This window comes from Mustelus asterias, chromosome 1 (genome assembly GCF_964213995.1).
Source record: "Mustelus asterias chromosome 1, sMusAst1.hap1.1, whole genome shotgun sequence".
NCBI lineage: Eukaryota > Metazoa > Chordata > Chondrichthyes > Carcharhiniformes > Triakidae > Mustelus > Mustelus asterias.
Window position 1 is genome coordinate 115,187,110 of NC_135801.1, and position 17,441 is coordinate 115,204,550.

Below are 17,441 nucleotides of genomic sequence, written 5' to 3' on the forward strand. Positions count from 1 at the left end.
GCTTGAGTGCAAAATGCCTTTGCTGCCCAGGCCTCATCTACAAGCAGCACTGCCTGAAACAGCTCAAGGCAAAGGGAAATTTGTCAGCAAGCAGATAAGCTGTGGGATAGGGGTTTCAGGATGGTCCCACAGGGCGATAGGAGGATGGGAAGGTCTGCATGTGGGGCAATGGAGCAGCAATATTCCTTATGAGCTTGAAGAAGTGCTCCTGTTACTGCTGGTCACACATAAAAAGGTTTTTGCACTAACCTTGGACACTTTTCCCTTATCCCTTTCGAAAGCTTCTAACCTGCTTTTGTCCAGTGGACAACTTTCCCACTTGGATTGGATTAAAATACAATTAAGATCCTATCCCTGATTAATATGAATTCCTGAGGTCAGTGCCTACTTAATCCTATAAATTTTAAAATTGCAGGAAAGGGGTGACTGCCAAGCAGGTAATTGAGTTACTCAGTTTTAATTGGCCGCCTACCTGGTATTTGCCAAGTAGGTAAGATCAGAATTGATCTTGGCGGGTCCACAGTTACTGCTGACAATTGATCTCATGTTAATCTATCATTTCATTTTCCTTGGCCATTCAAACATTCATGATCATGATCAAGTAAACTCTATTAAGTAAAGAACAAAATGTGACTGGAGTTTTATTTCATTAATGGTCCAGGACCTTAAACATTTAGTCTAATTGATCTTTGTGTGTGATTCCTGATATTCTAAGTTTCCATGTAAGTGACATTTTTTAACTTTGTGCAGTCATAGAAATCATAGAAACCCTACAGTGCAGAAGGAGGCCATTCGGCCCATCGAGTCTGCACCGACCACAATCCCACCCAGGCCCTATCCACTAATCCCTTTTTTTTACCCGCTAATCCCTCTAACCTACGCCTCCCAGGACTCTAAGGGGCAATTTTTAACCTGGCCAATCAACCTAACCCACACATCTTTTGACTGTGGGAGGAAACCGGAGCACCCGGAGGAAACCCACGCAGACACGAGGAGAATGTGCAAACTCCACACAGACAGTGACCCGAGCCGGGAATCGAACCCGGGACCCTGGAGCTGTGAAGCAGCAGTGCTAACCACTGTGCTACCGTGCCGCCCCAGTCATTGGCAATTCCTTGTGTTATCTATACTGTTAATGATGTTGGTGTGGAATATTTTGCAAGTTGCTATGCCCTGTATTGTTTTTTGGTAGGCAAATACAGATTAAGATTTTTCATATCTTTTAAATTTTGTTTACAAGTGCCAGCAAAGATCATCAATCTTGTTGATGTTCATCATGGTTCTGCGAGTGGTCAGATAGTTTCATGTTCAGCAGATGGGACGCCCAGCCCAGAGGTCGAATGGCTCATCTGTACAGACCTAAAAAAGTGAGAACTTAATCATTCAATTACTCGGTATATTTAAGTGAAGAAAATACTTTGAATAAAAAACTTAGTTCTGTTAATTTTCACTTCTGCTGGAAAACCAAATGAGTAAAATATTTCCCTCATTGCTTTCAAGAAGCCAATAAATTGTATTTTAAGTGTTTTAAGATACGATAAATTCCCAGTGGGTAGTGAAATGAAAACAAGTCTTAACAATTTTATATCTTCCCACAGGTGTGCAAATGACTCGATGCTCTGGAATGTTCTCCACAACAATTCGAGTGATATTAGTATTGAGACCCATCAGACAAAGAAAAATACTGTGGAGAGCAAACTGACCTTTCAGAAAGTTGATAACACAGTGGCTGTGAGATGCATTGCAAAGAATGAGCTTGCAGTCGTTGCACGTGAAGTCAAACTGGTGGCTCACAGTAAGTAATGGCTTCTGTTCCATCCCATACTGTGGGCAATGGTCCAATGTGTGGCATAATGGCGGGGATTCTCCCAAAAAAATTCCAGGTGCTGAATTCACGTAAAAACTGGAGTAACTCCTGCTGGTTTTTTTAGCGGGATTTTCAAAATGAATCTCTTACACTCTGACCATCACAGAGTGCCTTAGGGAGATTCATGCTGAAAATCTGTTGGCGGGGCCTATTCCTGCTGGAGAGGCTGCCAGCATAGTGCTGAGTGGGCCACAGCGCATGCGCCGATCTGTCAGAGTGGAGATCGTCGCATGCGCAGTAGCCCCGCACTGCCGGCCTCCTAATCGCTGGCATGGCAACCCCCCCAATCACTGCCCCACCGGCAGTCCAGGCAGTTTTCGATGATGCCGGAAACCCAGGCTCCGGAGATGCGCAGAGGCCATTGCGCTCAGCAGGGAGCCCGCTAAGCAGGTCTCTGCTGATGTCTCCCATGCCGTTGTGCTGCTAGGGCAATGCAGTGGGCTGGGAGAATCACCCCCAGTGTCTTTCAATAAATCATATTTCTGCATGCTTCATTTGAACTGCAGTAATTTCAGGTGGAGAAATACCGTGCAAAGTTGGACACTCCAGGTAGCTGCATGAGGGAAGGACCTGGGGTTGTAGTTCAGGAAACATCAAAGGCCCTTGAGGTTGTCACAAAAATGTTGGGTTGCAGAGCTCCAACTGCTCAATATAAAACTACTTTTGGACCACCCCTGTATAGGGGAAGGTTGGTTGTGGGGTTTGGCAATCAATTCGTATCTATTTTAAGGGTTTTTGTTATGATAGGTTTATTGAATTGGGACTTTTTAAGCTCTGGCAAAGCATTGACTTTGAGAGGATTTGTTTGAGCTTTTTAAAATAATAAAGATATAAGATTCTGCCCACTGGACAAGTTACTAAATTTGAGCTCTTCCAAACTCTACTGTCCATATTCTAACTTGCACCAAGTACGAGTCACACACTTGCTCTTCTCCCAGGCTCATTGACCAGTAATAGCTCTCATTCTGGCAATGCCTCAGTTTTGTTAACGTTTCGCTTCTTGAATCTGGATTATTATGCATGTTGTCCCCTTGCTCAAAATAATCTGTGTGGTCAAGTCAAAAACGCAAGATGATTCATTTCAATGCTGTTTTTAAACATGAATTGGATAGGCCAAATTCTACTGAAAGGATAAAGTCATGGTTCATTGACTCAACGTTCATTAAATTCTCTTCATAGTAACAAGCAAAATTAATGGATTTGGAAAGCCTGGCCCAATAAACATAGGACACTTAAGAATTTTGGCTGTTGGAGAATCACAGATGTTGCCCAACATTCAATTTTCTATCTCGTAGGGAATTTATTGATACCTGGAAGATAATCTTCACCATCTTGCAAGAAGGTAACTTAAATGAATGCTTTCCATGCAAAATATGTATCAGCTATATGGCCACAATGTTAGCCATCAGTAACTTATGTAGTTTGTCAGCTGACGATTCCCTTTGCAAAACCCATTGTAGGACAATTCATTCAAACACATGTTGATATTGAGCAAGGTAGCCTTGGATGTGTGGGAAGCATAGTCAGCCATTCGAGAACCCAAACAACAGAAATCAAGATAGTCTTTGCTAAAAGTAAAAGACAGTCAACTTCAATTGATCTGTGACTTCAGCAATGCATTGGGGATTCAGTGGCAGCCAGTATGTCAGTCACAAGGAGTTTCTCCCTGATGTTATTTAATTGCATCCATTCTGATTTCACTCAAAGGAAATGCCTTTCCTCAAAGCTCTTGGAGGAGCCAATCATTAAGGCGCAGCTCCATCTCAACACCACCTCTTTCAACTCCATCCCTGTTGCTAAATTATCAGGTTACTTATCTGGCATCCAATGCTGGATGAGCAGAAATTTCCTCCAATTAAATACTGGGAAGGCTGAAGCCATTGTTTTTGATCCCTGGAACAAACTCTGTCCCCTAATGACTGACCCTCTCCCCCTGGTTTGAGATTAAGACAGACATGTTGTAAGTTTGGTGTCACACTTGATCCTCAGTTGGACTTCTAACCTCATTTGTACCATCACCAAATCTATTTCCACTTGACTTTGCCTTTTCACAACTACACAGCTGTCAGCCAATCAGATTGGCTGGAAGCACCCTGATGTGGGGCTTTCTCTCAAGTAAGGGACAGAAGTCCTACCTCCAGCCAAATAACACATTGGGAGAGATTTTGCAGTTTCTCTCGTCCTGAAACTGTAAAATCTCGCCTGAGGTCAACAGACCTTTCCGTTGTCCGCCCCTCGCCCGCTCCGATTCCCGTGGAGGGCGGGACGGGAGAATTCTGGCCATTGCAGCTGGTTCTTCAGGTGATGTCATGGGACACACCGCCACTCATTAAATTCTGCCCTTTCTCTTTTAATTTCCAGATGGAAATTTTCCACCTAAAGCATTAATACAATGCATAACTCTTGGAATAACAACCATTTAAAACCTCTTTGCAGATCTCCATTCTGAACTGACGGTGGCTGCAGCAGTGTTAGTGTTGTTGGTTATTGTGATCATTTCTCTAATCGTGCTTGTCGTAGTTTGGAAACAGGTCAGTAAGTTTTGCAAGTCCATTAATGTTACAATTCTCAAAATGCAATTTAAATAAATCAAAAATTCCATCCAGTGTATTCTTTGGCAAAAATGAGTGTCTTTTACAAAAAGACCCTGTGATCTTTTTAAATATAAAAGTTAAGTTAGCCCATTAAGGTTGAGCAAATGGTTCCCAATTGGAAGAACAAAGGCCTCGAGACCTGTTTATCCCTTCAAATGTCCGACTCATGGAAATTCTGGACTATAGCATGACAGTGTCTTTCTAAATACATATTGATTTTTTTCAGGGATGGTAAATAGGTGGCTTCGGGCAAACATAACTACTCATGATGGAACTAGAAATCCAGTTATTTTGGTGGTCACTTGCTATAATTTCATTAGGACTTAGCTTGGTCTTCAAGATGCAAGGTCTTGGACTTGCACTTAAGTTTCCAGGATGGCTTTGTGGGGATAGAGGCCCTGTGATTCCCTTATATGGTTAATCAATGTAAGCAGAGTGGGTCTAGGCAATTCCAAAAATTGGAATTCCTGTACTTTGGGTCTTCTATAGCATGTGGTTGCTATAGGAAGCAACCTAGTGTACTAGTTAACCAATCCAACTGAGGACTCTAGACTAGAATTAGGAACTGCAACCTTGAAAATTCATTGTTTTAATGTAAGTATTGAACCCCTCAACCGGTCTTCCCAACAAGAGGAATACCCCAAAAACACTAAAGGAATTGAACCCACCCTTTACCTCACAAAGTTGGTGACATCAGTGTTGAAGATTCAGAGTAGTCCAATGCCAATGTTTATGCCACCATTTTCCGCCTGACAATATACTGTTTAGGATTTATTTAGATGATTCCTACAGCAGCTTAATTTAATCACCCCCAAAAATATTCAAAAATGTATTTGTATTTCATTGGAAACAGTTTAATTACAGATGCACCAGGACATTAGTGTTAATATAAATAATCTTAATGATGTAAAGTAAATGGATTTTAATATAGTCATCTTAAGACAGGAGAAAAAAGAAGATTCTCTTATTCCAGTATTGTGAACCTATTATTTTGTACAGAAACCAAGATATGAGATAAGATGGAGAGTCATTGAATCAATAAGTCCAGATGGGCACGAATATATTTATGTTGACCCCATGCAACTTCCCTATGATACACGATGGGAATTTCCTCGGGATGGACTTGTCCTTGGTAAGTCTTCATTGCTTTGGATCTCAGCGGTTTTGGTCATGAATCCTACTAGCCAGTCATTGCAATTGCTTAAATGTAATGTAACAGGATTGTTGAGCAATAATGCAAAATGCCACTTAACCCTTTTACATAAGGTGATCTGTTCACTCCTTTTAGCCTTGCTTCAGTGGTAGCACTCTTGGGTTAAAAGGTCAGGGTTCAAATCCCACTCCAGAGATAGGACACAAAAAAACTAGGTAGACACCATCAACAAGGTTGTCTTTATGAAGAGATGTTAAACCGAGGTCCTATATCTCAAGTGAAGATAAAAGATCCCTTTGCACAATTCATTGATGAGCTGCAGAGGTCTCACTAATGTCTTGGCCAATTTTTCAAGCAATATCATTGAAATAGATTATCATTGCTATTTGTGGGATCTTTTATACAAAAACATGTTGGATGGGATTTTACGGCCTTGCTCAATTTGAAAATCCCGCCCGAGGTCAACGGACCTCCCCATTGTCCGCCTCTCGCTTGCTTTGATTCCCGTGGTGGGCGGGCTGGTAGAATTCCAGCGACTGTCTCATTTCCTGCTTATTTTTCCTATGAGGATGCAAAGTGCTGTTCCTTTTAGAAAGTTAGAATATAAAGTACACCATCACACATACTTTTAAAAAGTTAAAACAAATATTCAAGCTTAATTTACTATCTGGAATGGAATTTGATCATCTTGACATTTTTGTCCTGTCAGTTTATGATAATTTCCAGAAGCATAAATTATTATTACCACTTTAATTATCACATTCTTTGTGCTTTTTAAAGGGCGAATTCTTGGGTCCGGAGCCTTTGGAAAGGTAGTTGAAGGAACTGCATACGGCTTAAGTCGCTCACAGCCTGTTATGAAAGTGGCTGTAAAAATGTTGAAGCGTAAGTGAGCCTGTGTTATCCACTGCACAGCTGGGCTTGATCTGACATCAACTTACATTGAGGAAATCTTATAAATTGTTGCAGTATGGTTGCAATACATTTTATATGGCTATTTTAGTATATGTGGTTTTGTTTTATGGGAGTTTCCAGTTTACAGGGATAAATATTTCACAAAGTGCAGTGCCAGCATGGTGGAAGAGACAAGTGCCGGCATTTTCCGGCCCCAGCGTGGCAACACCTCCTTGGAAAATGCCACAAATCAGCCAAAAGTCCATTGACTTTGGTGGCATCGGTATATCCCGCTAGTGGGCAGGACTGTTTGTGACATATATAAATGATTTGGAAGATGTAGCTGGTCTGATTAGTAAGTTTGCGGACGACACAAAGATTGCTGGAGTTGCGGACAGTGATGAACATTGTCAGAAAATACAGCAGGATATAGATAGGCTGGAACATTGGGCGGAGATATGGCAGATGGAATTTAATCCAGATAAATGCGAAGTGATGCATTTTAGTAGATCTAATGTAGGGGGGAGCTATACAATAAATGACAGAACCATCAGGAGTATAGACACACAGAGGGATCTGGGTGTGCAAGTCCACAGATCCTTAAAAGTGGCAGCACAGGTGGAAAAGGTGGTGAAGAAGGCATATGGCATGCTTGCCTTTATTGGATGGGGCATAGAGTATAAAAGTTGGCATATGATGTTGCAGTTATATAGAACGTTGGTTAGGCCACATTTGGAATACTGCGTCCAGTTCTGGTCGCCACACTACCAGAAGGACGTGGAGGCTTTGGAGAGAGTGCAGAAAAGGTTTACCAGGATGTTGTCTGGTATGGAGGGTATTAGCTATGAGGTGAGATTGAGTAAACTAGGGTTGTTCTCCCTGGAAAGACGGAGGTTGAGGGGCGACCGAATAGAAGTTTATAAAATTATGAAGGGCATAGATCGGGTGAACAGTTGGAAGCTTTTTCCCAGGTCAGAAATGACAAACACAAGGGGTCACAAGTTCAAGGTAAGGGGGGCAAAGTTCAATACAGATATGCAGGGGATGTATTTTACACAGAGGGTGGTGGGGGCCTGGAATGCACTACCAAGCAAGTAGTTAAGGCAGACATGCTAGGGTCATTTTAGACTTATCTAGATAGCCACATGAACAGACTGCGAATAGAGGGAGACAAACGGATGGTCTAGTTAGGAACACATGATCGGTGCAGACTTGGAGGGCCGAAGGGCCTGTTCCTGTGCTGTATTGTTCTTTGTTCTTTGTTGACTGGAAGATCTCAGTGCTGATGCACTTTCTCATGTGTGGGAAGATAGACTGCAGGCAGAGCTATTTTAAACTGTTCTAGTCTACTTTGTCATGGTAGAGACCTAAGAGCAGCTATGACATAGTGTTGGTAAAGAAAGACTGACAAAAGGGAAGGGAAGAAATAATATTAAACACTCTTTTAAAAATGTGCCTTGCCATTAAATGTTGGTTGCTTTCAAAAAATAAGGTTTTTTGATAATTTTGTAATTTTGTTTTATTAAAAAATACATGCCTTACAAATATTGAATAGTGTTATTCGTGTAACTTGTGCCATTTTCAATTAGTATTTTATAGCTGACATGTATTTCAAATGTTTTCACAGCTACAGCCCGATCCAGTGAGAAGCAGGCTCTGATGTCAGAGCTGAAGATAATGACTCACCTGGGCCCACATTTAAACATTGTCAACTTGCTAGGAGCTTGTACCAAAACAGGTGAGCTTTGTTTGACATGTTATTTTCCTCTGTCCCCTCACCCCTTTACTGTGTACTGTGATCTGAATCCATCTTCAGCAACTGTAAATATTAGCAGAGTATCAAGGTGAGATTCAAATTTCCCTTTCAACCAATCCATCCTTGTATTACTCAACACAACATTGCGAAAAGTGTGTTCAATTCTGAAATGCATGGTACGATTTTACTTTTCTATCCACTAGGTCCGATCTACATTATCACCGAATACTGTTTCTACGGAGATCTGGTAAACTACCTGCATAAGAACAGGGACAGCTTTATAAATCGATACTCTGAGAAAGGCAAAAAGGAAGTGGATATTTTTGGTATAAATCCTACTGATGAAAGCACAAGAAGGTGAGTGTGTTCAGTGGCTGAATTGGAATATAGCCTCTTGTAATTTACTTTTTAACAAAGTTATAATGTGATCAATCAAATCAATTTATCATCTTAACAAGGTACTCTCTTTAAATGAACCATGATATCACTGGGATTACTTCACGTGCATTATGAATAATGTGGGAGGCCTAGGCTGGGATTTTTCGGCCTCCCTGTAGCAGGTTTTCCAGTGGTAGAGGTGGCTCGCCATTGGCTGCTGACAGGATCTTCCAGTCCCACTGAAGTAAATGTCTATTTGCGTTGCTTGTCAGCTGTGCTGCTGGCGAACTCGCTGCGGGGAATCGCCTTCGGTGGGACTGGAACATCCCGCTGGCAGGAAGGGCCAGAAAATCCCGGCTCTAGGGAAAGCATTTCACAACATTGTTACTTTGGTTATATTCTGAATCTTTGATGATATTGAGTAAAATAAAGGCTATCTAACAGATGAAGAATAATAAGCTATGTAGTTTGGACAAAATTCCTGCAGAGATCAATGAAGCTAGTGGCCATAGATTCTTGCTCAGCTCTGCAGTGCCATCATTGCTTCACTTTTTAAGAAAGGTGATTAATGAATTTGTAAGAACTATAGAGGCAAATCCTGCCTGTCCACTGTGAGGAAGGTTCTCACACAAATTGTCCTGAACTGCCGCCAATCCCACAAAAAAGCCATACTTCTGGAAACCCACGAAATGTGTTTTTCAGCATCCAGGGGAATCAGAAATATGAAGAGTCTGGGACAACACAAAGAACTACATGGCCTTTATTGATCTGTCAAAGGCCTTTGAATCCATCAAACATTCAGTCCCTGGGAAAGTCTACCAGAGATTTGGATGTTCAGCAAAACCTGTTACTATCCTGCGACTTCTGCGTGACAGTAATCATCCTTTGCAATGGATTGGAGAATGAGCTTTTTCATATCTGGATTGGCATCCAGTAAAGCTGTGTGATTGCACCAACTCTCTTCACTACTTACCCCCACCTGGTTAAGGAATTCACTTCTGATCAACTTTCACAAGGGGGCATGATTGAGTTTTGACTTACTGGGAAACTTTCAACCTCTGTTGGCTGAGAGACAAGACTAAGGTGACTCTCTGGCACATCCATGACTTACAATGTACCAATGACTATGCTGTTGTTGCCCACATTGCAAGTGACATTCAGACCACCATCACCATTCAGCTACAAAAGGTTTGATCTCTCACTCAACATCAGCAAGACCAAAATCTTCAGCCACCTTTTCCCCAGACAAGTGCCTACATCTTCAGCTATTGTTATTGATGGGGAGACTTAAGAAATCATTGAATGCTTCCCATATCTCAGCAGTTTCCTTTCTTAAGTGGTCACCAGTGAAATGGAAATTCAGCACCAGATCAGCGGTGCCAGCACAGCCTTCCAAAAATTACACAAATTGGTCCTTGATAATAGAGTTCTCCAAAAGAGGACAAAGGTTTAGTCTACAATGTTACTGTTGCCATCAGCCTTCTTTACAACAGTGAGACTTGGGTCACCTTCCAAAGGCACCTCTAGATGCTGGAGAATTTCTATCAGTGGTTTTGCCGCAGGATACTCAAAGTCAAGTGGTAAGATAAGAGAATAAACTCCAGCATCCTTATTGAAATCTATTCCACCAGTCTCACAACCAGGATCATGTGAAATGAACTCCGCCGTTCTGGTCTGGACAAGCATCTGAAGCACATCCTTTTTCCACAATTAAAGGACGCCATCTGATCTTCAGGAGGACAGAGAACATGGTTTAAGGACATTCTGCAGGCCTCATTGAAAAGGAAACAAAATGGCATTGGTGTGCAAGAGGAGCTAATCTTGTCATGTGGTAGCGTGTCCTCCAATAGGCTGAACACGATCATAAACTGATCTCATAAACTCCGTGTGGAGCAGCAATGAAAGCAGAATGAGGGAGAGAGAGCAGAACTTTCTGAACTCCTCTTCCTCATAGCAAGTTCTGTCCTCTCTGCCCAAAGGTCTGTGGCTCCAGGATTTGTCTGCTGAGTCGCTTGAAGATAAACAAATCATGAAGCTTGGTGGACACCACCCTCATTCCAGGGGACTGAAGATGATGACTTTTATTATATCCTGAATAGGTTTTTTTGAAGTTAGTTAATAAAAAGCATGAAAAATAGATGAGTGGTAACTTCAACATTTCCACTTAATTGTTATTAAATTCAAGCTAATTATAATATACCAGCATGCATAGAAAATTAATCAAGAGTCATCTTCAAGTCCTATAAGCAACTTCAAAACATTTAACTAGTAGCTTGACTAAATTAGTGGCATATCCACTTCTGAACCAAAGGTTTATGGTTATGGACTCGGACATCATTTGAAGATTCAGCATATAATCTAGGCTGGGACTCTGCTACAGTTCTGAAGGAGTGCCGTGTTGTTAGATAGTCTATTATTTGAATAAAATGTGAACCAAACTTCGTTCCAATCATTCAAGTGGATGTTTCCGATCCCCTACCATCATTCAGAGAAGAGTGACAAGTTCCCCTAATGTCATGGTTAACATTTCCTCCTCAACCAACGTATTCAGAAAACAAATTAAACTGACCTTTCTTCTCATTGCTGTTTGTGGGATCTGGTTATTCTGCTGTTGCTTTGACCTACATAATATCTGTCACTATACTTAAAAGTAATTCATAGGTGAGACATTTCTAAAAGACCTGATGAGGTGCTATATGTGTGCACCTTTTTTAAATTGAATGAAGAACACAGCAATATATAGAGGGTAAGATTGGTCTTTGCTGTGAAATGTGCTCATAGTGAGGTGGCAGCCTTTTATAGCATTGGACAATTTTCTTCAAGCCAGTGTGCTTTGACTGTCTTTTGTTCTAATGGTGGAGATCAATTTCTCTGTAAAATTGAAACTAATACAGCTGGGACCATTATCCAAATATATGGGGGAATGGTGGCTGATAAAAAATGGCAAAACTGTCACAGCTTACTGTGTGATATCCAGTACAAGTCTGTACAAGTCAGAAAAGTTGCTTGTGTGTTGAAGATTAACACCATGTTATTGTTTCTGTAGTTATGTGATCTTGTCCTTTGAGAACAACGGGGACTATATGGACATGAAACAAGCTGAAAGCACCCAATATGTGCCAATGTTGGAAAGGAAAGGCAGTTCCAAATACACCGACATTCAGCAGTACATGTATGACCATCCACCATCACAAAAAAATAACTCCTTGACAGGTAAGAGCAAGTTTTCTGTCCTTGTTCTATTTCATTCAATGATATTCGAAACATAGAAGACTTGCGTGAGCATCTGACTGAAGAAGAAGCTCAATAGCTGACTGGATTGGAAAAGAGTTCTGAATCAATATTGATAATTTTGTAGATATTAGCACCCCCCATAACATAGTGAGGTGACATTTTGTGACATTTTGTTTAGCTGAGTCTTCTGATCCTCATTTGTCTTAAATTCACCGTAACAACAACTTGCATTTATATAACTTCTTTTAAGTAGCAAAAAACAGGGTGGCACAGTGGCACAGTGGTTAGCACTGCTGCCTTACAGCTCTAGGGGGCCCGGGTTCAATTCCTGGCTTGGGTCACTGCCTGTGTGGAGTTTGCACATTGTCTGCGTGGGTTTCCTCCAGGTGCCCCGATTTCCTCCCACTGTCCAAAGATGTGCAGGTTAGGTGGATCGGCCATGCTAAATTCTCCTTCAGTGTACCTGAACAGGCGTCGGAATGTGGCGACTGGGGGATTTTCACAGTAACTTCATTGCAGTATTAATGTGAGCCCACTTGTGACTAATAAATAAACTTTTAAAAATGTCCAAAAATGTTCCATCGGAGCATTACCCAACAAAAGCTGACACTGAGCCACATCGGAGATATATTCAGGCCAAAGACTTTTAAAGGAGCACTTTAAAGCAGGGAGGAGTCGTTGAGAGCTGGAGAGGTCTAGGGAGGAGAGTTCAGGGCCTCAGCAGCTGAAGGTACAGCTGCCAATGGTGGAACGATTAAAATTGGGGATACACACTAGAGGCCAGAATTGGAGAAGTGCAGATGTTTCGGAGGACTTAGGTCTGAAGGAGGCTACAGAGATAGGGAAGAGTGAGGTCATGGAGGGATTGAAAACAAGGTAGAGAATTTTAAAATTAAGGCCTTGCTCAACCTGATGCCAATTTGGGCCAATATGCACTGGATTAATGAATGAATGCAACTTGTGCAAGTGGGGGATATAGGGAGCAGAATTTTGAATGAGCCTAAACTTGTGAAGGATGGTTAGCCTGGAATGCACTGAAATCTAAAGGTAACAATTGTATGGATAAGGGTTCGAGCAGCAGACGGGGGCAAAGTGGGGCCACTGGCTATTTATATAATAGTGTTTTTATAAATCATGTAACAAAATGCAATTTCTAAGAATTTATGGAAATATTGGCTGCATGGAAAATGCTTCACGTTTTGGTTTATAAATAAGTGATGTGAATAAATAAATTGCCTTAAAATATATCATTCCATTATTTGCAATTGATGTTGTCATGGTGGAACCCTTCACACAGTTTTTCTCCAGTAAATGCTGCTTCAGGTGTGAAGTCATGCTGACTGGTAATGTACCTCTTACTGGTAACTTACTAGAGTCACCATGTATTCCTTGGTCCAAGAAGTGAAAGGCCAGTTTTTAACTCATGGCACCATCCAATTCCCCTCTCCTGATCTTTTTCCTTAAATCTCTTGCTTCTTTCAATTGTTTATTCGTCTTTGTTATATAAATAAATGCAAACTCATGATCATGTGCTACTGATAACATTTATCATTTATTCCACAGAGACTAATGAAACTTGGAACCCTCTCTCAGACGACAATTCAGACAGCCTCTCTTTCATGGATCTAATCAGCTTCACCTTCCAAGTTGCGCAAGGAATGGAATTTCTGGCTTCTAAAAATGTACGTATGGATTGTTTTGCTTAAATAACTACTAATGAAGGTCCACAAAAGCTCTCCTTTTATTTTGACAGATAATCTAATATGACTTGGCTTTATGTAGTAAAATTGGAATTGCTGCTCTTTGTTTTTACGCAGTGTGTACATCGCGATCTGGCAGCTCGTAATGTTCTCCTAGCGCAGGGAAAGATTGTTAAGATCTGTGACTTTGGTCTAGCACGGGACATCATGCATGACTCGAACTATGTCTCCAAAGGCAGTGTGAGTATCAGACAAGCCACCTCAGATCTGAAAATGCTTTCTTAACAAATTCTGCAATCTAAAAAGAAAATTAAAAGGAGGATTCAAGCACGGTTCTGTCTTAGATCAGCAATTGTAAAATCTCCATTATTGGGTTTTTATAGTGACTGCAAGAATAAAGTCTGTATTGAACTGCAACCTTGCAATTGTCACAGTATAGATTCTTATAATTCCAATGTTTAATCTTATGTTCTAAACTATTGTTTGCTCTCATCTCAGAATGATTATACAATATGTTGTTAATAGCCTATTTAAATGATTATATTATCACTTTTAAAGTCAATTTGTATCTTTTCAATTATATTTTCAGACTTTCCTACCAGTGAAATGGATGGCTCCTGAAAGCATATTTGACAACCTGTACACTTCGCTAAGTGATGTCTGGTCTTATGGCATTCTTCTGTGGGAAATATTCTCCTTGGGTAGGTGCAAGATATGTAAATGATATTAATCTCCTTATATTCTAATAGCAATTGTTCTTTATTTGAATAGTTGTGTGATGGAATTATGCGCAATGTATAATCCATACTTTGGGGAGTTAGGATAGGTAAATATTTTGGGAGACAGATCACAGTGGATTGTGGTTGATTGCTGACCTAATATCTCCATTTTCTAATAAAAGTCAGGCAGCTCCAAGAGTCCTCGCTGCCTTTCCTAGCCCATAACTGAGTGCAACTATATTACCCCCATCATCGGCCTGAGAACTGGTAACTCAGCACAGAGCACGGCTTGAACCTGAGGCATCTGGTCTGCGGGAATCAGAACCTTCAGCAGCTGACCCATCCCACAGCTCCCTTTTTGTTAGGGAAACACCTCGCTAATGCTCAATATCACCTCCTAATGATCGGATCAATATAGCTAGGTCACCCACCGTGTTGGCTGTTATCTTACTAACAGTGTTGTCACCATTTCTAATGGACCGTTCACAATTTAAAAGACTGAATAACTTGCTTCAAGGCATGATGTGAAAGATTTTGTGATTTTGTTAGAAGTAGTTTCCAGCTGTAGTAAATAACCAGGGTGTTAATGTTCACTAAATTCAAACATGAATTTCAATTATTTACATATTGGATTTCCTTAATTTTGGAAATTCTGTATTGTTTTAGTTAATGACTGATTTCTCGATCAAACTGCAAATTCAGCATTGTGTTAATTGGTTAAGACTAGTTTTCTGCGTGATCCATGGTAACTGCTGAAAAGATTATTGTAGCCATTTGATGCTTTTAGTGTCATATATGAATTGTTGTTCTCGTGCTTTTTAGGTCAGATAATCAGATCTCTCATCATTTCTAACTGGATTATCTTGCCTGTTTTAGGTGGCACACCATATCCAGGAATGATGGTGGATTCCAACTTTTACAACAAGATTAAGAGTGGATACAGGATGACTAAGCCAGAACATGCTTCTTCTGATGTGTATGTTTATAGCTGACAAGCTGATGACTTTTAGGGCCCGATTTTACCATTTTCATTCTAAGTGCTGAATCTGGGTGTAATGCAGATCCGACTTGGAAATCTGCTTTCAGGTGCTCCCATACGCACTCAGCCTGAAAAAAGAATCGCCAGTGGGCGGGGCTTAGCGCAGCCGAAACGATCGGAGCTCTGAACTGCGCATGCGCAGTTGGAAACAAATTTGGAAAAGCGCGCCCGTGTCAGATCACTCCCGGGCTGCAGACAGTGGAGAAAGCGGCCCGAGAGCGACAAGCGGGAGCGATGGTGCACACACACATCACTGTCCCCCTTGTCCAGCCACCCCCCCGCTACCCACACACATCACTGTCCCCCTTATCCACCCCCCCACTACCCACACATCACTGTCCCCCTTATCCACCCCCCCCACTATCCACACACGTCACTGTCCCCCTTATCCACCCCCCACTACCCACACATCACTGTCCCCCTTATCCACCCCCCCACTACCCATACACATCGCTCTCCCCCTTATCCACCCACCCCCCCGCTACCCAGACCAATCACTACCCCTGCCCCCCTCCCCCCCCCACACCAATCACCCACAGAGTGGCAGCGGACCTTCCCTGCCCTGCCCCCCCCCCCCCCCCCCCCGCCTTCCCCCCCCCCCCTCGCCAGAGGTCCATCTGCCTTATCCCCTCACCAGTGAGTGATCGGGCCTCGGGCCTCAGGCCTCAGGCCTCAGGCCTCAGGCCTCCCCACCCCCCCCCCTGTCGTCCCCCCCCCCCCCAACCAGACAACAATCTGGCCTCACTCACCCTCCCACCCCCCCCTCCAGACAACGATCTGGCCTCACTCACCCCCCCTCCCCACCAGACAACGATCTGGCCTCACTCCCCTCCACCCCCAACCAGCGAATGATCTGACCCGCCTCCCTCCTCCCCCCCCCCCCCCCCCCCCCCCCACCACTGACCTGAGTCAGAGAGCTGTTGGAAGCTCTGAACGTGTTCTTCAGAAGCTGGAGCGCCCGATTCAGACTTTTATTTAGCAGGTCCATTACGGCGCGGTTCCGGACTGGCAAACGCGGTGGTAAAGGGGGAAATGCTGATAAAGTTGGGCGGGCAGTTCATTAATTCAATTTAAATGCATGCAAATGCATTTAAATCGCTGTTGCGCCCGTTTTGGGCACGAAGCGGATCGCCGCCATTCCCAGGTTTCGGTAAAGTGGCCATCTGCGCGGATACGGGCACAGATCGCGTTAGTGGCCTCACACCACGTTTACCATGTTTTCGCACCCAAAAACGGGCGTGACACAATGGTAAAATCAGGCCCTTAGTTTCTAAAAGAAATGAACATAAATGAATAACTGTCTTGAATTTTAAAGCTAATGTTTTGTTTCTTATTTCAATCTTCACCAACGTAGCTATGACCTGATGGTGAAATGTTGGAATAGTGAGCCTGAGAAGAGGCCTTCTTTTACTCATCTGGCTGAAATTGTTGGCAGTTTGTTACCAGAGAACTACAGGGAGGTATGATCTGTTGCTTGTTGTACAGTACCAGCATTTTAGTTAGCAGCAGCATGGTGATCAGTGAGGAAAGAACCTTAGATACTGCTATTCCTAAAATTAAACCATCCTCACAAGATCAATACGAATGAGAAAGGCCATTTACCCCATTTTGATTCATCCATCCTGAAAAATCGTAAAGTTCTCCTTTACAACATTGAATTCTTTCTTAAATGGTTTCAAGACCCTCTGCAGACATCCCATCCATGTGTTGATCATATTTTGTAACGAAGAACCTCCTTATATCTGTCCTAATTTTTCATTTTAATAGTTTAAATTTGTGTCTTGTTGTCCTACTGTTACCATCTCTGTGCAGCAGCCAATGTTTGTTTGGTAGTTTCACGTAACAGAGACCAATCAAGTGACTTACAGAGTTACTCAAAACATTTCATCCGTGAGCTCACCTCATGACTGCCAGTCATTGGGCTAAATCAACAATACCACATTTCTAACACTTTGTGCCACAAGGATTCAGGCAATTGCTATCATTTTGAACCATGTTAAATGTGTGAAAGAGGTCTATCAATGTGAATCCTGAAAACGTAGCATACTAGCTGACAGTAAAAGATAATCTGACCAGGCATATAATCGGCATCACATAGGCCAACTAT

The 17,441-nt window shown here is 42.1% G+C and overlaps 1 protein-coding gene across 2 annotated transcripts in view; it reads left to right on the forward strand.

Annotated features, from left to right (window-relative positions):
* The window catches only part of pdgfra (platelet-derived growth factor receptor, alpha polypeptide), a 58,969-nt gene that overhangs the window by 33,925 nt on the left and 7,603 nt on the right, over positions 1-17,441 (forward strand). For both annotated transcript variants that reach the window (XM_078217210.1, XM_078217209.1), the window contains exons 9-21: positions 1,241-1,367; positions 1,599-1,795; positions 4,304-4,398; positions 5,461-5,593; positions 6,395-6,499; positions 8,136-8,246; positions 8,468-8,621; positions 11,689-11,855; positions 13,440-13,558; positions 13,694-13,816; positions 14,166-14,277; positions 15,172-15,271; positions 16,689-16,794. In XM_078217210.1, coding sequence (XP_078073336.1) covers positions 1,241-1,367; positions 1,599-1,795; positions 4,304-4,398; positions 5,461-5,593; positions 6,395-6,499; positions 8,136-8,246; positions 8,468-8,621; positions 11,689-11,855; positions 13,440-13,558; positions 13,694-13,816; positions 14,166-14,277; positions 15,172-15,271; positions 16,689-16,794 — 1,649 coding nt within the window. The remainder of the gene's footprint in view (positions 1-1,240; positions 1,368-1,598; positions 1,796-4,303; positions 4,399-5,460; positions 5,594-6,394; positions 6,500-8,135; positions 8,247-8,467; positions 8,622-11,688; positions 11,856-13,439; positions 13,559-13,693; positions 13,817-14,165; positions 14,278-15,171; positions 15,272-16,688; positions 16,795-17,441) is intronic.